This window comes from Rhododendron vialii, chromosome 2a, assembly GCF_030253575.1.
Source record: "Rhododendron vialii isolate Sample 1 chromosome 2a, ASM3025357v1".
NCBI classification, from domain to species: domain Eukaryota; kingdom Viridiplantae; phylum Streptophyta; class Magnoliopsida; order Ericales; family Ericaceae; genus Rhododendron; species Rhododendron vialii.
The window spans coordinates 28,815,045-28,836,452 of NC_080558.1; the positions used below are offsets into that span (position 1 = coordinate 28,815,045).

The window sequence follows — 21,408 nt, forward strand, 5'->3', positions numbered from 1 at the left end:
AAAGTGTGATCTAATATATTTATGATGTCACTTTCTAAAAAACTGACAAAATTATTATTTCTTTTTAATGTCAGTTTCTCCTAAAGTGTGATCTAATATATTTATGATGTCACTTTTTAAAAAACTGACATAATTATTCTTTCATTTTAAGTCAATTTTTGCTTACAAGTGATATTGGAAAACGAAAATTTTGTTTTTAGGGGACAGCGCCATAGGCGGAGCGCGCGGTACGTCAACCTAATTAATCCCGCCCAAATTAATACCTCAATCTAATTAATCCCGCCCAAAATAAACCCGCGCGATGAAACCTCTTCACATCCACCTCTTCGCATCCACGATCTCTCTCTCTCTTTCTTGACGATCTGGTACTAGAAACTCCTTATAAGAACAGATCACGTTACTTCCGTAAGGCAAGGCCAATATCTTTCGTTGTAGTCAAGGAGGGGTTTGACATCGTGTGGCGGCGACTGTGATATTTGAAATCTTGGTCACCAGCCACTTGCTCCGCCATTGTTTTGGTCACCGATTGGCTCGAAATCAAACAGGTATACAGACCCACGCCTTTGTTTAGACAGTTAACACAACTTTTTGTCTAATTTTTTCATTGCAGGATTTATGGGTGCTATTTACATGGTTTATGTAACGCCCCGAATTTTGGGTACGTTAAGAAGACAATTTATTGATAAAAATCTATAACGCCCTGAATTTTGGGTACGTTAAAAGGACATTTTATTGATAACATCAAATGGAGTCTGGCTCTTATTACAACAAATACTCTTACAAGAGTTCAATATTTACACAATGAAGGGGGGGTCCTAAGGTTCCTAACTACAGCTCCTCCTTCTTCTCCATCCTAGCCAGCTCCTCGGCTCCAAAAGCTTCCACGGTGAACTGCTTATCCTGATTATCTACAAAATCTGACACATTATACCAGCGTCACCACCGATATAATATGTCAGGGTCACCAAAAAGGCAACACCGTGAGCTACAAAGCTCAGCAGAGTAATCCCATACCCGCTAACCCATACTTACAAACAACAGGAAATAACACATCGATTTCCACATGATAAGTATGAACACAGTTTAATCAATGACACATCCACATTCGTTAATCAACTATCGTTGGTGTCCAAGATTTCAGAGTTTTTCCTACGCGACTCATCGTAGACCGTGTCAACATTTTCATTTACAAAACAACCTTTTAAAATCATTAGCATTGGCTCCGTACCGCGGATAACCAAGCCACACACTTTCAAAATCATTTGCATTGGCTCCGTACCGCGGATAACCAAGCTACACACTTTCAAAATCATTTGCATTGGCTCCGTACCGCGGATAACCAAGCTACACACCCAACCTTGGTTCCGCCGCGCCGGGTTCCCAAGTATCCTCACAATGGTTCCGCCGCGCCGGGTTCCCATTGGCACACAAAAATATTTGCATTGGCTCCGTACCGCGGATAACCAAGCTACACACCCAACCTTGGTTCCGCCGCGCCGGGTTCCCAAGTATCCTCACAATGGTTCCGCCGCGCCGGGTTCCCATTGGCACACAAAAATATTTGCATTGGCTCCGTACCGCGGATGACCAAGCATACACACCCAACCTTGGTTCCGCTGCGCCGGGTTCCCATTGGCACACAAAAATATTTGCATTGGCTCCGTACCGCGGATGACCAAGCTATACCTCACCATGGTTCCGCCGCTCCGGGTTCCCATGGGAACACACACATTTCAAAACCCTCGGTTCCGCCGCTCCGGGTTCCCGAGTCTCCCACAATGGTTCCGCCGCTCCGGGTTCCCAATTGGGGTTTTCGAAATCTAAAAACATCGGTTCCGCCGCTCCGGGTTCCCGAATATCCCCACAATGATTCCGCCGCTCCGGGTTCTCATTGGGTTTTTCAACACACACAACACAATGGGCTACCACGTCCGGCCACATTGCGGTTTTCGAAAATTCAAAACCTTTTCAAAACACATCTTTTACGCGCGCACACAACTCACATAATGCTACCCAAAACCGGTCATTATGTTGTTTCAAAATATTTCCTTCCTTGGAAAACATTTCTTTTAATTAACCACACCCTAGGTGTCATGTTTCTACTTTCTCGGTTCTCGTGTCTCATTTACATTCAAAGACTCCGCGGTAGAACATGAATCTTTCTAACAAGATCATCCAATTCTATATTACTTTAACACGCTCAATCACTACTTATAGCATAACGCCACATATACGGACGCCTTTGGAGTGTATCACTTATGCTTTATTCAAAGCACAACGCCACATGTACGGACGTCTTTGGAGTGAAATCACTTATGCTTTATCACATACCACAAATAATGCAAGCAACTTATATATACATACTCATAATCATCTTTAAAGATCGAAATACAATATTTCTAAACAAACGATAAGTACGTAAATAAAGATAACCTACTTTATACTTGAGTAAGTAAATAAATAGGGAGTAAGTAAGGATTTCCTTACATATACGTTGAGTTTAGTGGTCAAGGGGTTCTACCTTACTTCTTGGCGGTAGTCGGCTACGGAAAGCACGTCGGTGGTCGGGCGGAGTAACTTCCTACTGTGGTCTCCGGTAGCTTTGAAAGAGAAAGGTTTCTCTCGAAACTTCTACTTGACTAATACTACTACTACTTTTGGATCGAGAGGGTGGTCGAGTGGCGGTCTAGTGGTGGCTTAGGATGAGTTTCTTGAAGAACTCAAGAACACTCAAGAACAAAGAAGAACTAAAGAAAGAACAAAGAAAGAACAAGATTTTTCTAGAGAGAAGGAAGAGCAAAGCTTGAAGGTGTGAGTTCAATGCTTGGAATGGGGTGCTATTTATAGGCAAAACCTTGGCTCCTTCTCCCTCTTCATGGCCGGCCCCCCTCTCTCTCTCTCTCTACCTCAAATTTTGACACATGGCAAGCAATCTTTGAAAGATCAAAGCCTAACCCTAGGCTTGCATGGCTAAGATTGTCCTTGGATGGGTTTATGGGAGATTTGGTTGGAAGATTTGGAGACAAAGGTACAAGATTTGTCTTTGAACAAATCCTAGAAGTACAAATGGGAGTTAAGTTTGGTTAGGAGAAAGATTCACCAAGGATTTTGAAAAGATGAGAAAGATCAAGGATGTAACGCCCCTCAATTTTGGTCAATAAAAATTTTCGTTAAATATTTGAATTTTATTTAAATTACTTATTTTCTCTTGAGTGGCTATTTGATTTCTTGCTTTCGTCATAGTTAGACTTTTTAGTGTAACAACTCCGATTTTTCATTCAATAAAAATCTCGTCGTTATTCGAAATTTCTTAATTTCTCGATGATTTTCTTATTTGATTCCTAGTAGTTCGTATTCAAGCAATTGAACACCGTATCACCGTATTCCTCGACTAGAAACTCTAATTGCACTTTAGCCCCTCAAGGATCGTTTCTTGACTTATATGCCCTACTTAGCAAGCCTAGTTAGCTTCTAACCGGCTCGATGGAGTAACCAAACTAGGAAGTCACCTAGTTACGTTTCCCTAACCGAAGATGGACCATTTTGCCCATCTTGAACCTTTTGAACCTTTTGAACCCTAGACTAGAAATGGTTTAATTGTTTTCTTTTATTGTTTTAGTTTTATTCTTTATCCATTGGACAATAAATGTTAGGAGAATTATTACCCATTGGATAAAAGAAACCCATTTCTTTATATTAAAAGGATTTTTGAAAGATTTAAACAAAGTACTATGATTGACATTTATAATTATTTTTGAAAAGTACTTTTCGATTAAATTACTAATAAAAGTACCCAAGTAACTATGGACCATTGGATAATAACCATTAGGGTAATCTTTACCCATTGGACAAAAGCCTTTTCTTTATTTTATTTGGTAAGTACATATATATATATATATATCACATGTGTATTTTCAAAAAGGACATGTAGTCTTTTCCAAAAACTTAGTTTAGTAATTAAAGTACTCGTACCTTATTATCCATTGGACAATAACCGTTAGGGGAATTATTATCCATTGGGTAATAGAGTCATTCTTTCACCAAGTACATGGGTTCATTAAAATAATATTTTTTCTTAAACCCCATGTGATAAAGTACACATTACTTTATTATTAAAGTACTTAGTAGCCTTAATAGCCTTTAAGGCCTAAGATTCTTAAAAGTACCCTTAATATTATTTTGTATTGGGGTTTTGTACCCAATTGGATCTGTTTAAAGGGAGGTGTGATCTACCTAGATTACAAAGTACCCTAGTTTATTTATTTAATCAACATGTGCCTAATTGTATTTCTTTAATAGGATTTTAAATTTGGAAATCTTGTACTTTCTTATTCTTTCTTGTTTATATATATATATATATATATATATATATATATATATATATATATATAAGTGTACTAGGGAGAGAGAGAGAGAGAGAGAGAGAGAGAGAGAGAGAGAGAGGAGGAGGAGGAAAGATAGAAGAAGATGGGATTGTACTTTCATGATCCTTCCTTGATCTTTCTTCATCCTTGGTGAATCTTTCTCCTAGCCAAACATAACTCCCCCATTGTACTTCTAGGATTTGTTCAAAGACTAAATCTTGTACCATTGTCTCCAAATCTTCCAACAAATCTCCCAAAGATCAAATCCAAGGACTAAAACTAGCCATGCAAGCCTACCATTTAGCCATTGATCTTCCAACCAAGCCTTAACTTCACCCATCAAGCTTTCAATCAAGCTTGACATGTGAAGGAAATCAAAGATGTAGAGAGAGAGAGAGAGATTCGGTTGAGAGAGGGAGAGGAGGAGCCTTGGCCTATAAATAGAAGCTCACTCCAAGCTTAAACTCACACCTTCAACCATTGCTCTCACTTCTCTCTAGAAATTTCAAGAGTTCTTGCTTTCAAAAGTTCTAGTTTTCTTATGTTCTTGAGTGTTCTTGAGTGTTCTTGAGAAAAACCACCAAACCACTTTCAAAACCACCTTTAGATCTTTTAAAAGTAGCTTAGTTAAGTTAGGAAGTTGTTTCGAGGAAAAGAAAGTACAACTCTTTTCCTTTCGAAGCAAACCGACGCCGTTACGCCGCCGAAATCCAAAACCGTAGACCGAATCTTTATAACCAACTACTACCGCCAAGAAGCAAGGTAGGATTCCTTATCCCTATTCTTAAGTATAATGTAGGATATCCTTATCTTCCATCCCAAGTAGTTATCTTTACCTATTTTCCCAAATATAGTCTTGTACCCAATTATATGTTCGTTAGGAAGAAACTTTAATAATGTCATTTAAAGTAGATAATGTTATCTTTTGTTGAAAGTATATGAAATGCATGATGTTTGTTATTAAGTGATTCAAGCATGTCAAGTAGTTTTAAAATGGATGATCTTGTTAGTTGGAATAGTATAATGAATGATATCGTATGTGAAAAGTCTCACCGCGGAGTCTATGCATGAGAAACGAGACACGAAAATCAAGAAAGTAGAAACATGACACCTAGGGTGTGGATAATGATGAGATGTGTTTTGAAACCGCAATGTGGCCGGACTTGGTAGCCCATTGTGTGTATGGAAACCCACGATGCGGCCGGACGTGGTAGCCCATCGTGTGGATTGTGAAAACCGCAACGTGGCCGGACTTGGTAGCCCGTTGTGTGTATGAAAACTCGTAATGTGGCCGGACTTGGTAGCCCATTGTGAAGATTGCCAATGCGGCCGGACGTGGTAGCCTCATTGGTAATATGGCTTGGTTATCCGCGGAGAGGAGCCAATGCAAGTTTTGTGTGCCAATGGGAACCCGGCGCGGCGGAACCATTGTGAGGCAACTTGGGAGACCGGCGCGGCGCAACCGAGGTTGGGTGTGTAGCTTGGTTATCCGCGGTACGGAGCCAATGCAAATTGTGTGAGTTAAACAAATGGTTTTTGAAAGGTTGAGTTGTAACTGAAAATGTTGACACGGTCTACGATGAGTTGCGTAGGAGAAACTCAGAGAATCTTGGACACCAACGATAGTGATATAGTAATTGCGGATGTGTTATTAATGTTATCTTTTGTAGCTGTGTATACACATATCATGTGGAAATCGATGTGACGTTATAACCTGTTGTTTGTTAGTTATGGGTTAGCGGGTATAGGATTTTTCTATTGAGCTTTCGTAGCTCACGGTGTTGCCTTTTCGGTGACCCTGACATATTATATCGGTGGCGACGCTGGTATAATGTGTCAGACTTTGTAGATGAACAGGGTGAACGTTACACCTTGGAGGCTTTTGGAGCTGAAGAGCTGGCTCAGATGGAGGAGCAGGCGGAGCTGTAGTTAGGAACCTTAGTTCCCTTCCGTTTGTAATAAAAGTACTCCTTTTAAGTTTCTGTTGTAATAAAGAGCTTGACTCAGTTTATTTTCAATAAAATTACTTATTTAATGCTAGACTCCATTTGATTTTATGAATAAAATGTCTTTTTAACGTACCCAAAATTCGGGGCGTTACAACTTGGTATCAAAGCTTTAGGTTCAAAACCTCGGCCATGGGTAGAATGGGTAGAACCATGAGATAGTTTGACCGTTGCACAAACGTGAATTGAGTTTAAGTTTACCGTCCCAAATTGGGTGGAATTCTGTCAAAAACAATCTTCGGATTAAAGCAAGGCGCGGAAATTGGCAGTACCGCTGAGCTGGGAATTCCCGAACAATTGGATGATGACTTAAATCAAGGATCGAATGTGGAATTTCGAAATTCAAAAAAAAATAATATATATATATATATATATATATATATATATATTTTTGGTAATTAAACCTTTGCCTAAAAACGTTGCTAATTGAGCAAATTTTATTTACTAGTTCGTGGAGGAGCCGTTCTTGAATAAATATTTTAAGGGACGAGAGTGGGAGCCTTGCACCGAGTGGGTGCCGGGCATAGCCCCACTAGGCCGGCAACCCACACTCCCCCCTAAACTTCAAATTTTAAATTTTAACCTCCAAAAGTTCAAATTTCAAACTTCAAACCTTTTCCCTCCTCCACCCACCTTTTCGGCCCCTATATATACCCCACCACCACTTCCATTTTTTTTCATCTCTCTCACCATCATAACTCCCCCAAAATCTCCATCCTATCCTACCGAGCCGAGCCATGGCAACCCGACGACGAGGATTTCCGGAAGACGCCATATTCCGAGAAATCGAGCGAGCCGAAATAGCCATATCAATCCAAACCCTATGGTTGCAACTCTTCGGCCTCGTCTTGTTTTGTGCGGTACTCACAATAGGCATGCCACGGTGGTTCGCCGAGAACAACCGTCTCAACACCTTTTGGTACTGGGCTCTCGCCGTGACCGTCGCACTCGCCGCAGCCATAAAGGAGTACGAACGCCGTTTGCGCCAAGCTTTGGATGAGAGATGGTAGAGAATCTCGAGGATGGGCAAGACCCGAAACCAACGACGCCAATTAAGCATATCTTAGGCCGATTGTAATCCTTCGGGATGTAGGATGCTAAGGATTAGGATTGTTTTCAACTTGTATTAGGAATCTTGTTTTAAGTCTACTTGTTTATAGTAGAACTCTATGTTTATGTTTGCAAATCTATGCCTAAGTTGTATGATGTTCTTATCTATGAAAAACCTGTTTTATTTTTAAAGAGCACCGTTGCATACTATTTGTTAAACTACTTTTTGACCCTTAGTAAGAAGCGCCTTTTTTCTAAAAGGAAATCGATTCGGTAGACTAAACCTCCCCCTTTTTCAATTTCCACTCGTAGATGGTGAACCGACGCAGCGGAATAGGATATGAGACCGGTGACTCCTCTAACCCTAATCCCAACCCCGACCTAGCACAAATCATGCAAGCACTCGTAACCGCCTTGAACGCCAACCGCCAAAACCAAAACCACGACAACGAGCCTATGACCCGAACTCAAGCAATGAACGAGTTCTGCAAATGTCGACCCCCAACCTTCAATGGAGATACTAACCCCACCGTGGCTGAAGCTTGGCTGAAAGAAACCAAGGTGATCCTGGACACCTTGGAGATCACCCGGAACGGAGACCGCGTGGCCTTAGCCACTTACCAGCTGAAAGGAGAAGCCCGTTACTGGTGGGATCTGATGGAGGCGACCCATGATATTACCACCATGACCTTTGCTGGGTTTGAGACTCTGTTCCTCGACAAATACTTCCCTACACCCCTTCGCCTAGCCAAGGAACAGGAATTTATGAACCTGAAACAAGGGACGATGACCGTGACCCAGTACGCGGCCAAATTTGAAGAGCTATCCCGTTACGCCCCAACCGCTGTGGCAACCGAAGGCAGTAAGGCAAGAAGATTCGAGTGGGGGCTGACTACCGCTCGAAGGGCCGTAGTGGCACAGGCCTTTACCACCTATAATGGTGTGGTCCAGTGTGCTCTCCGCCTGGAAAGTGAGGAGGCTGACTTTAAAACCCGATGGAGGAAGGCAACGGGCAACACTGGCGGGCCAATCCAAACCCAACCATCCAATGGCAACCGTGGACCCTACTCCACCAAACCCTTTACCCCGTCTCAAAGCAACCAACCCTGGAAGGCTGCAATCTCCGGAAGTGGCGAGCAGAAGAGAGATGGTCGAGACTTAACGACAGTTCGGTGCTACAACTGTCAGGCTATGGGCCACTACAGTCGCCAATGCCCGCAACCTCAGAAGGAGGATAATGGGAGCTTGGGACAGACAGGTTTTGTGAAGCAAAACCCTGGAGGCTCATCACAGCAGCAGAATGGGCAAAACAAGGGAAAACAGCCCATGGGATACCAGCAAAGCACTGGAGGGCGTATCTTTGCGCTACAAACTAAGGCACAGGAGCAGGATCCCTTTGTGATCCAAGGTACGCTACTATTGTGTAGTACCTGCGTACAAGCTTGAGCATCGCATTCATTTGCATCTACTGCCTGCATAACTGCACTAGCACTAGAAATAGAACCCCTAAGTACGTGTACGAAAGTGACATCACCGTCTGGGGGGAGTATAACTGTTAGTCTAGTGTGTGGAGAGTGCGAACTCAAGGCAGCTAACTTGTGCCTAACTCGCGATCTTAGAGTGATCGGCATGGAGAAATTTGACGTAATTCTAGGATTGGATTGGCAATCTACACGTCGAGCAGTCATAGACTACCATCAAAGGATAAAGACAACCTATACCCTAGAAGGGACTCGATTCCTTTTAAGGGGGATAGACGAACGGTGCGCCCGACGACGAGAAGATCCGAGTGGTAGAATCAACTATTTGGATGGCTCGCTAGTCTTAAATTGGAAGAAGCCGATAGAATGGAAGTGGGATTTCCACATATCGTTGGCGAGTATGCCGATATTTTCCCTGAAGAACTTCCTGACTTGACACCCAATGAGAGATAGACTTCTCTATAGAACTCCAACTGGGAGCAGCACCAATCTCTATGACACCATACCAAATGGCCCTTGTGGAACTAAAGGAGCTCGAGACTCAATTGCAAGAACTATTGGATGAAGTGTTTATCAAGCCAAATACGTCATCAGGAGGGAGCGCCTACGCTGTTCGTGAAGAAGAAAGAAGGATCATGCCTGAAACGTTGTACTTATAGTACTTGCCAAAACCTCTAAGCAGTAGCTGTATAGTGCCAAATTGTCCTTGGTGTTTTATTCGTTCCTTAACCTTACCCCTCGCCTATTCGAAACCTAGCGCGCGCCAATTTCGGGGACGAAATTGTTTTAAGGGGGATAGATTGTAACGCCCCTCAATTTTGGTCAATAAAAATTTTCGTTAAATATTTGAATTTTATTTAAATTACTTATTTTCTCTTGAGTGGCTATTTGATTTCTTGCTTTCGTCATAGTTAGACTTTTTAGTGTAACAACTCCGATTTTTCATTCAATAAAAATCTCGTCGTTATTCGAAATTTCTTAATTTCTCGATGATTTTCTTATTTGATTCCTAGTAGTTCGTATTCAAGCAATTGAACACCGTATCACCGTATTCCTCGACTAGAAACTCTAATTGCACTTTAGCCCCTCAAGGATCGTTTCTTGACTTATATGCCCTACTTAGCAAGCCTAGTTAGCTTCTAACCGGCTCGATGGAGTAACCAAACTAGGAAGTCACCTAGTTACGTTTCCCTAACCGAAGATGGACCATTTTGCCCATCTTGAACCTTTTGAACCTTTTGAACCCTAGAATAGAAATGGTTTAATTGTTTTCTTTTATTGTTTTAGTTTTATTCTTTATCCATTGGACAGTAAATGTTAGGAGAATTATTACCCATTGGATAAAAGAAACCCATTTCTTTATATTAAAAGGATTTTTGAAAGATTTAAACAAAGTACTATGATTGACATTTATAATTATTTTTGAAAAGTACTTTTCGATTAAATTACTAATAAAAGTACCCAAGTAACTATGGACCATTGGATAATAACCATTAGGGTAATCTTTACCCATTGGACAAAAGCCTTTTCTTTATTTTATTTGGTAAGTACATATATATATATATATCACATGTGTATTTTCAAAAAGGACATGTAGTCTTTTCCAAAAACTTAGTTTAGTAATTAAAGTACTCGTACCTTATTATCCATTGGACAATAACCGTTAGGGGAATTATTATCCATTGGGTAATAGAGTCATTCTTTCACCAAGTACATGGGTTCATTAAAATAATATTTTTTCTTAAACCCCATGTGATAAAGTACACATTACTTTATTATTAAAGTACTTAGTAGCCTTAATAGCCTTTAAGGCCTAAGATTCTTAAAAGTACCCTTAATATTATTTTGTATTGGGGTTTTGTACCCAATTGGATATGTTTAAAGGGAGGTGTGATCTACCTAGATTACAAAGTACCCTAGTTTATTTATTTAATCAACATGTGCCTAATTGTATTTCTTTAATAGGATTTTAAATTTGGAAATCTTGTACTTTCTTATTCTTTCTTGTTTATATATATATATATATATATATATATATATATATATATATATATATATAAGTGTACTAGGGAGAGAGAGAGAGAGGGAGAGAGAGAGAATGCCGAGAGAGAGAGAGAGAGAGACCCGAGAGAGAGAGAGAGAGAGAGAGAGAGGAGGAGGAGGAAAGATAGAAGAAGATGGGATTGTACTTTCATGATCCTTCCTTGATCTTTCTTCATCCTTGGTGAATCTTTCTCCTAGCCAAACATAACTCCCCCATTGTACTTCTAGGATTTGTTCAAAGACTAAATCTTGTACCATTGTCTCCAAATCTTCCAACAAATCTCCCAAAGATCAAATCCAAGGACTAAAACTAGCCATGCAAGCCTACCATTTAGCCATTGATCTTCCAACCAAGCCTTGACTTCACCCATCAAGCTTTCAATCAAGCTTGACATGTGAAGGAAATCAAAGATGTAGAGAGAGAGAGAGAGAGATTCGGTTGAGAGAGGGAGAGGAGGAGCCTTGGCCTATAAATAGAAGCTCACTCCAAGCTTAAACTCACACCTTCAACCATTGCTCTCACTTCTCTCTAGAAATTTCAAGAGTTCTTGCTTTCAAAAGTTCTAGTTTTCTTATGTTCTTGAGTGTTCTTGAGAAAAACCACCAAACCACTTTCAAAACCACCTTTAGATCTTTTAAAAGTAGCTTAGTTAAGTTAGGAAGTTGTTTCGAGGAAAAGAAAGTACAACTCTTTTCCTTTCGAAGCAAACCGACGCCGTTACGCCGCCGAAATCCAAAACCGTAGACCGAATCTTTATAACCAACTACTACCGCCAAGAAGCAAGGTAGGATTCCTTATCCCTATTCCTAAGTATAATGTAGGATATCCTTATCTTCCATCCCAAGTAGTTATCTTTACCTATTTTCCCAAATATAGTCTTGTACCCAATTATATGTTCGTTAGGAAGAAACTTTAATAATGTCATTTAAAGTAGATAATGTTATCTTTTGTTGAAAGTATATGAAATGCATGATGTTTGTTATTAAGTGATTCAAGCATGTCAAGTAGTTTTAAAATGGATGATCTTGTTAGTTGGAATAGTATAATGAATGATATCGTATGTGAAAAGTCTCACCGCGGAGTCTATGCATGAGAAACGAGACACGAAAATCAAGAAAGTAGAAACATGACACCTAGGGTGTGGATAATGATGAGATGTGTTTTGAAACCGCAATGTGGCCGGACTTGGTAGCCCATTGTGTGTATGGAAACCCACGATGCGGCCGGACGTGGTAGCCCATCGTGTGGATTGTGAAAACCGCAACGTGGCCGGACTTGGTAGCCCGTTGTGTGTATGAAAACTCGTAATGTGGCCGGACTTGGTAGCCCATTGCGTGGATTGTGAAAACCACAATGTGGCCGGACTTGGTAGCCCATTGTGAAGATTGCCAATGCGGCCGGACGTGGTAGCCTCATTGGTAATATGGCTTGGTTATCCGCGGAGAGGAGCCAATGCAAGTTTTGTGTGCCAATGGGAACCCGGCGCGGCGGAACCATTGTGAGGATACTCGGGAGACCGGCGCGGCGGAACCGAGGTTGGGTGTGTAGCTTGGTTATCCGCGGTACGGAGCCAATGCAAATTGTGTGAGTTAAACAAATGGTTTTTATAAAGGTTGAGTTGTAACTGAAAATGTTGACACGGTCTACGATGAGTTGCGTAGGAGAAACTCAGAGAATCTTGGACACCAACGATAGTGATATAGTAATTGCGGATGTGTTATTAATGTTATCTTTTGTAGCTGTGTATACACATATCATGTGGAAATCGATGTGACGTTATAACCTGTTGTTTGTTAGTTATGGGTAAGCGGGTATAGGATTTTTCTATTGAGCTTTCGTAGCTCACGGTGTTGCCTTTTCGGTGACCCTGACATATTATATCGGTGGCGACGCTGGTATAATGTGTCAGACTTTGTAGATGAACAGGGTGAACGTTACACCTTGGAGGCTTTTGGAGCTGAAGAGCTGGCTCAGATGGAGGAGCAGGCGGAGCTGTAGTTAGGAACCTTAGTTCCCTTCCGTTTGTAATAAAAGTACTCCTTTTAAGTTTCTGTTGTAATAAAGAGCTTGACTCAGTTTATTTTCAATAAAATTACTTATTTAACGCTAGACTCCATTTGATTTTATGAATAAAATGTCTTTTTAACGTACCCAAAATTCGGGGCGTTACAAAGGAAGTACAATCCTATCTTCTACTCTCCTTCCTCCTCTCTCTCTCTCTCTCTCTCTTGGGTTCTCTCTCTCTCTCTCTCGGGTCTCTCTCTCTCTCTCCCTCTCTCTCTCTCCCTAGTACACTACACACATACATGTATATATATATATATATATATAAATGCAAGAAAGAATAAGAAAAGTACAAAGGTACAAGATTTTCTAAATCCAAATCCTATTAAAGAAATCCAATTTAGGCACATGTTGATTAAATAAATAAACTAGGGTACTTTTGTAATCTAGGTAGATCACACCTCCCATTTAAACAAATCCAATTGGGTACAAAATCCCAATACAAAATAATAAAAAAGTACTTAGGAGAATATTAGGCTTTAAAGGCTACATAATAAAATATGGGTACTTCATCACATGGGGTTTAAGAAAATATTATTTTAATGAACCCATGTACTTGGTGAAAGAATAACTCTTTTACCCAATGGACAATAAATCCCCTAACTGTTATCGTCCAATGGATAATAAGGTACGAGTACTTTAAATTATAATTTAAGTCTTTTAAAAGACTACATGTTCTTTTTGAAATTTACCCATGTGTTTATATATATGTACTTAGCCAAATATAATAAAGGAAAAGCTTTTGTCCAATGGGTAAAGATTACCCTAACAATCATTGTCCAATGGACAATAGTTACTAGGGTACTTTTTATAGTGAAATATTCGAAAAGTACTTTTAAAGTAATTATAAAAGTCTACTTCCAAAATATTATAGTACTTTGTTCAAATCTTTCAAAAATCCTTTTAATATAAAGAATTGGGTTTCTATTACCCAATGGATAATAGTTCCCCTAACGTTTATTGTCCAATGGACAAAGAATAAAACCAAATTAATAAAAAGAAATAAATAAGTTATTTTTTTAGGGTTGAAGAAGGTTGATTAGTCAAATCAACTTTATTGGAAGATTCTCTAGTCACATCGGTACTTTATTTGGTCAAAAGACTCTATTATCCAAGGGTTACTAACTTCCCTAGCGGTTATTACCCAATGGATAATAATTTCCCTTGCGGTTAATAACCATTGGACAAAAGAGTACAAGTACCATTTATTTTAAAATAAGATTTTGAAAGACTACATGTACTTTTATAATAAAAAGTTTATTATCCAATGGACAAAAATTACCCTTATGGTTATTATCCAATGGATAATGGAGGGGTGGGAGAATCCCCAATAAACAATGCATATAAGTACTAGCACATGTTTTTATAAACCATTAAAATATTATATCTTTGTACTTATCAAAATATTTTAAAGGAAAGCCTATTGTCCAATGGATAAAAATTACCCTAACCATTATGGACCAAAGGGTAAAGGCAAAGGTTCAAAAGGTCCAAAGGGTTCAAAAGGTCCAACTAGTAACTAGGTAAGTCGGTTGCTTGGTTCCTCCAAGTAATCGGTTGGAATTTAACTAAATTGGTCACGTAGGTTTTTCTAGTCAAGAGTTTAACTAAGGACCAAAATCTAACTACGACGAATATTTAACAAGAAATCATATAACACTCAAGAGAAAATAAGTAATTTAAATAAAATTCAAATTTTTAACGAAATTTTTATAGACCAAAATTCAGGGTCGTTACAGTTTAAAATTTGTTTCAGTGTTGATTGAGTTTTTTTTTTCCCGGTAGTGTTGATTGAATTGCTTGCAGAGGTCTCGTCTCGATTGTCAAGATCAATCATCTAGGTGAGTATCCATTCGCATTGTAGGTGTTTGATAATATGCTCGTGTCAATCTATGTTCTGTACAATCATATATGTGAGTATCCATTCGCATTACCGGTGTTTGATAATATGCTTGTGTCAATCTATACTCTGTAATTGAGCCATAGATTGACACAACATGCCACTCCATTCTGGTCACTACTCAACACCCCCCAACTTCACGCACAAATGCCGATGTCTCTTTACCGTTTACTAACTGTCATCTATCACAAAAAAGAAGGTTGTCCTAAGCTTTAACTAGAGCCAACAATTCTATTCAACAGGCATCACGTTTCTTGTGTGTCCATAGAGTGTTTTAGAGTATCCTGGAGCATCCATGTGAGAAAAGTTTCAATAAGTAGGACACTTGTAATTTAAGTTTCAGGCACATGTCGGAGAGTGCTCGGAGTGTTGGTGTACAACTAGGGTCTGACACCAATATGAGACCTCCACAAAGGTGTTTGTGCTTCATAGTCCGTAAAGATAAATTGAATGCCAAGAATTTCTACAAGTACTGAAACTCTAACGCTCAAAATGAATCTACTTGTTACTTAAGGTTGAGATAAGCTAGAGCCAACGAGAAAAGGAATTGGAATATAACAAAATATACGAGCGTAACTCCTAGTCCAAGCCAATAACAATATGCCTCAGGAAAAAGACCACAGGACTTCAAGACTTGTACTCTTAGTGTCTCCGTTGAAATAGGAGGGATCTGCAAATAATTATTTCCTCAAAATTAGATGATATTACTCAATTTGCCTTCTTATGTTTCTTTATCCAAATTTATGAAAATTGATGCTTAAATTTATGAAAAGCCTATAACATAATAAGTTAGGAAAACCCATGCACCAACTTCTACGAATGTTACTGGGATCTTGAGGAGCCATGTGGGTAAAGCGTTTGCCCAAGCAGGAAAAAAGAGAAAGTCCCTTTGCTTGTAGAAGACGGGAAGTTTCATGACTGTCAGTGAAATTTCTGAGTACCCATCGATCATTATCATCACGAGGGTGAAGAACAAGGCACCCATAAAAATCCCTCCGTCGTCTACTGTTTCCTTAGCATATCAGTTCGTAAAAATACTGTCATCGTTATCAATGCCATAAGAATAAGCTGAAACGAAAGATAACCATTAATCGCCACATCAAAATGTTTAGACAATTCACAACTTTGTGAAAGATTTCACACTTTTGACATGCCACTCACTTGAGTCAACTTGAATGTGTAGACGAAAGAGTTCCTCTTCATGATTAAGTATTCTCTGGACATGCAAGCTTTCAGTAATTCCTTTTCGTCGAATAGAGTTGACGACAGGGAAAGCTTGTACTAATTCCTATCTAGAGTTGAGGACAAAAAGAGTAATGGCCTTTATCAACCCACAAAGTCATGAATTCTTGATTCAAATTTCATGAACAGGGTTGAAGTTGAATGCCCACTAATTAATTTCTCTGTTTTGATTGAACCAAGTTAACCGATTCAACTTTAATTTTCCTGAAGTAGCGATTAGTGAATAACTTTTTCTGTCTTTGTTGTGTTAGTTGGAAGAGAAATATTACAGGTGCTCACTGTTATTGAAGAGCTCCATTCGATCCAAATACACTTCTTGGGTAAGCACAACTATTTTTCTTAGTTATTTTTGTCTAACTTGCTATTTTTTTCACAAACCTTTTCAAATGTAATCGTACTTGAGTGGTGACATTGTGTCTTTCAAGACTTGTTCAGAAATATAACATGACTAGTGGATTGGTCATGTCTAAAGACACTCCCAATATTAATTTGCCACCTTATGCCTCTAAAATTTTCTAGTGGATTAGGAAATGGAACGGAACATTTTATAGTGTGCTTGTTTGTGCTCTCATTGGTCTGGATTGTTCCTTTCTTCTCAATAGAGTGTTTGTGATAGTTTGATTTTTAATAACTGTTTTCCTAATTGCAGTGGTAGGCTGCACTCTGTATAAGACCCTTTTCCACTCACTTGAGAGTCTTTTTAGGTGATTAATTTACCTCTTTTAATAGTGTAAGAGTGCTTCAAAAGGTTAAATGAGAGAATTTTCTGTTCCTCATATGAACACACGCTATAATAGAGGCTAGTAAATCACTGAAACTTATGGTCATTATTATCTCTTCTTCCCACTTGTTAATGTTCATGTGGGCTGTTCTTGATGGTACTTGGACAGTGGGTGGCATTTTTGATCAAATTTGAAGAGCTGCATTACATTTGAGATGTCAGATGAGTGGGTCTAGGGGCGTCAAGCCAAGTAATCGTTATTGCATATGTTATGAGCTTATGACTATAGACTGTAAACAAGAGCACACGAAGCTATAAATCCATAACTAGAGAAGAAAAAATGTGCAGATAGTTTCAAGTTGTTCTTATATTCTGTCTGAGAAAAGTTATTCTTGTTAGATCATTACATAACCTTCGCAGAAAAAGGTGATTTATTATTTGTATGCCTAGACATTTTGGAAAAGTTTGCTCTGTTTATGATATAAGTTTCTAACGTAATTCCTCTTGGATAAGGTTTGTCTTGTTACTAAGGGGACGAAAAATCTACCTAAATAGATAGATCCTGGATGCTCAAGGATCGAAGATCAAAAGACTATGAGAATGGGGTTGAACATTTTTTGAACATTGCTGTGATACATGCGAGTGATCCTCAATCCATCTGATGTCCATGTAGGCTGTGTGGGAATTTGAAATGCCAACCTGTTGAAGAGATTAAAAATCATCTATTTTTCAATGGTATCGACCAAAGTTATCTTACATGGATTTGGCATGGAGAAGCGGCTACCGATAGAGCCTTGCCATTTGTATACACAAAAGATATTCCTGATCAAGAAGTTGACACATCGCCCTTAGTGATGCAGTACAAGCTGTAGAAATGGTTGAAGCTGCATACAATCATTGCACCGTTGATCCTAAGGAGTTCAAAAAATTGATCGAAGATGCAGAAAAACCGTTGTTTCCTAGTTGCAAAAAGTACTTAAAATTATCTTGTTTGGTCAGATTATTTAAATTCAAAGCTAACAATGGGTTGCCTAACAAAGGGTTTTTGGAATTGCTAGAGATAATTGGTGACCTTTTACCAGACAATAATGAGGTACCGCCAACCGTATATGAGGCTATGAAGACCATGACTGTATTGCGAATGGGGTATGAGAAAATACATGCATGTCCTAATGATTGTATACTCTACAGAAAGGAGTTCCAAGATTTAGCTTCATATCCAACATGTAACACATCAAGATGGAAGTCGAAGAAAAAATCAAATGAACCGAGGATTGGTGTGCCATCGAAAGTTTTATGGTATCTCCCACCTATCCCAAGGTTTCAAAGAATGTTTCAGTAGCCAGAAATAGCAAAGAACTTGACATGGTATGATGATCAAAGAGTTTCTATTGGCCAATTACGTCACCCATCAGACTCTTCGTCATGGAAATTAGCCGACCACAAGTGGCCAAATTTTGCTGCGGAGCCTCGAAACCTTCGGCTAGCTCTTTCTGCAGACGGAATAAATCCACATAGTTCCCTTAGTAGTCGCTATAGTTGTTGGCCTGTTATATTGGTTATCTACAATCTTCCGCCTTGGTTGTGCATGAAGAGAAAATTTATGATGTTATCATTGTTCATATCTGGTCCGGCTCAACCTGGTAATGACATTAATGTTTTCCTTGCACCATTGATTGATGACTTGAAAATATTGTGGGGGGTTGGTATTGAAGCTTATGATGCTTTCCGAAAACAACATTTTACATTGAGGGCCGTACTCTTATGGACAATTAACGATTTTCCCGCGCTTGGGAATTTGAGCGGTTGCATAACAAAGTGATATTATGCATGCCCAATTTGTAGCAAAGGAACAGATTCTCAAAGATTAAAGCGTGGTAGGAAGAACATTTATGCGGGCCATAGAAAATTTCTTCCACGCTACCATCCGTATCGAAGGCAAAAGAAAGCATTTAATGGCGAGCAAGAGTTTCGAGAAGCTCCAAAACCATTAAATGGAGAAGAAGTGTTAAAGAAGGTAGAAGGGATTGAAATTCTTTGGGGGAAGAAAAATAAAAAGAAGCCCTCAAATATTGGTACTAGTTGGAAGAAGAAGTCAATTTTTTTTGAGCTTGAATATTGGAAGTATTTGTATATCCGACACATTTTAGATGTTATGCATATAGAGAAGAATCTGTTGGAGAGCATCATTGGTACACTACTTAATATTCCAGGCAAAACAAAGGATGGAGTTAATTCTCATCTAGATCTTGTAGATAAGGGCCTACGGGAAGAGTTGGCACCGGTAATTGGAGAGAAGAAAACGTACCTACCTCCCGCATGTATACATTGTCTAGGGAGGAGAAGAAAATATTTTGCACAACATAGTTAGAACTCAAAGTCCCTGATGGGTACTCTTCGAATATTAGAAGTAAGGTCTCGATGCCAGATCTGAAGCTTTATGGTCTCAAGTCACATGACTATCATGTATTGATGCAACAGTTGCTACCTTTGGCACTACGTTCTCTGTTGCCTAAAGAAGTGAGATATGCCATCACAAGATTATGTTTCTTTTTCAATGCTATTTGTAGCAAAGTGGTGGATGTGCCGAAATTAGAAAAACTTCAATCAGATCTTGTGATTACATTATGCTTATTTGAAAAGTACTTTCCGCCATCATTCTTTGATATCATGGTTCATTTGACGGTGCATCTTGTTAGAGAAGTACGACATTGTGGACCTGTTCACTTTCGATGGATGTATCCATTTGAGAGGTACATGAAGGTTTTAAAGGGTTATGTACGTAATCGTAATCGTCCGGAGGGTTGCATTACTGAAAGCTACATTGCAAAAGAAGGTGTTGAGTTTTGCTTTGATTTCTTATCTGGGATGGATTCTATTGGGGTTCCTATGGATAGAAACATGACTTTCGAGGATTCAGCAATTGGAAGGCCTTTACCCGATGGTCGTGTTACTGCCATTGATCGTGAAGAATGGGAGCAAGCTCATCGCTATGTGTTAGAAAACACAAATGAAGTTCAACCATACATTGAGTAAGGACATTCCTCTTTTCTTTTCTTTTTTTCATACAGTTGTATTTAGTTATAGTAGTTTGTGATTTCAAATGATTCCTAATCATTGATAGGGAACATATGGCGTTCTTGAAGGAACATCATCCTCGTCAATCAAAAAGTCAAACGTGGCTACAAATTGAGCACAATAAAACATTTATATATTGGCTCCGTGAAAAGGTAAAATAACCCTTAATATTTGTCAATTCAGTTTTGTATATCATTAACAAACTTACCGTTGACCAACTTGATTAATCATTTAACTGTATGCAGGTTGCTGATGAACTAAATAGCAACAAAAAGCATATTTCAAATACCCTAAAGTGGATAGCACAGGGTCCCCGTTTCGATGTGATCAAATACTCCGGCTACATCATAAATGGTTATCGTTTTCACACAAAAGATCGTGATAATTCACGAGTCACCCAGAATAGTGGTGTTAGCTTGGTGGCAACAGCAATGCAAGTTACTAATAACAAGGATAAGAACCCTGTGTTTGGGGAGATGAATTTTTATGGAGTTATAACTGAGATATGGCAGCTTGATTATCACACGTTCAATATTCCAGTATTTAAGTGCGATTGGGTTGATAACAATAAGGGTATCAAAGTGGATGAGCTTGGTTTTACGCTAGTTGAGCTTGGGAGGATAGGCCACAAATCCGATTGTTTCATTTTGGTTTCTTAGGCCAAGCAAGTTTTCTATGTGGAAGATCAACTTGATTCGAGGTGGTCGATTGTCCTCGAACCTCCTCAGCGTCGATATCCTTTTGATGGGGATGATGAGCTAGATGATTGTTTTGCTGAGAATAATGGAGCTGGTGAAGAATTACCACAAGTTGAACCATTTGATGATGTTACTGATGAGTCTACGTTATCTTGCTTGCAAGGAGATTGTGAGGGAACTTGGATTGATAACTAGCTAAAGAATGACAAATTTTTTTGGGCAGTTCATCTACATTTTACATTGTGGCTTTATTTATTTGGACTTGGAATTTTAAATGATTGTATTGTTCATTCATTGTTGCTTTATTCATGTACATTGTAAATGTTGGTTTTCCATGTAAGCTGATTTGCTCATTCTTTACAGGGGTAACTACTAACTCAATGTATTATTCACTTGTGAGGTCTAATTTTTTTGTAACATTTGATACAGGATGGATTCCTCTAATAACCAAGCTAATAATGAAAAGGATGCACCAGCTTCACCAAGGGATTCACAGGGTAAAAAAAGGAAGGGTAGAGGTTCCACAACTCTACCCGAGATTATAAAAAATAAGAGTGTCGGTATACGAATAGTCGTTCAATATGATGAGGAGGGTCGACTAGTAGGGAAAGATCAACCAAAGTTTATGAGTTATCTTGGAGTTCTGGCTCGAACAATAGTCCCGGTAATTCATAAAGATTGGCATCATGTACCAGATGATTTGAGGGACAAATTGTGGAAAACTGTGCAGGTACCTTGACTTGTGCCTCAACTTTTGATA

The 21,408-nt window shown here is 39.1% G+C and overlaps 1 protein-coding gene and 1 long non-coding RNA gene across 2 annotated transcripts; both read left to right on the forward strand.

Moving 5' to 3' along the window:
• Positions 1–482: 482 nt before the first annotated feature.
• Positions 483–21,351, forward strand: LOC131316654 (uncharacterized). Its single transcript, XR_009197214.1, has 4 exons — positions 483–545; positions 14,795–14,854; positions 16,410–16,471; positions 21,078–21,351. It is a non-coding gene; the product is annotated as an uncharacterized LOC131316654 (long non-coding RNA).
• LOC131316653 (uncharacterized) lies at positions 19,746–20,624 on the forward strand. Its single transcript, XM_058346087.1, has 3 exons — positions 19,746–19,904; positions 19,997–20,102; positions 20,196–20,624. Exons 1-3 carry the CDS (start codon positions 19,762–19,764, stop codon positions 20,607–20,609), a joined length of 663 nt encoding a protein of 220 aa, XP_058202070.1. The 5' UTR covers positions 19,746–19,761; the 3' UTR covers positions 20,610–20,624.
• Positions 21,352–21,408: the final 57 nt, after the last annotated feature.

What these genes read in the sequence shown, in the direction of transcription:
- LOC131316653 (XM_058346087.1), top strand. Translation starts at nt 19,762, where the DNA reads ATGGATAGAAACATGACTTTCGAGGATTCAGCAATTGGAAGGCCTTTA. An exon ending in GAAGTTCAACCATACATTGA is followed by an intron (nt 19,905 to 19,996) that starts GTAAGGACATTC and finishes AATCATTGATAG; the next exon opens with GGAACATATGGCGTTCTTGA. An exon ending in TATATTGGCTCCGTGAAAAG is followed by an intron (nt 20,103 to 20,195) that starts GTAAAATAACCC and finishes AACTGTATGCAG; the next exon opens with GTTGCTGATGAACTAAATAG.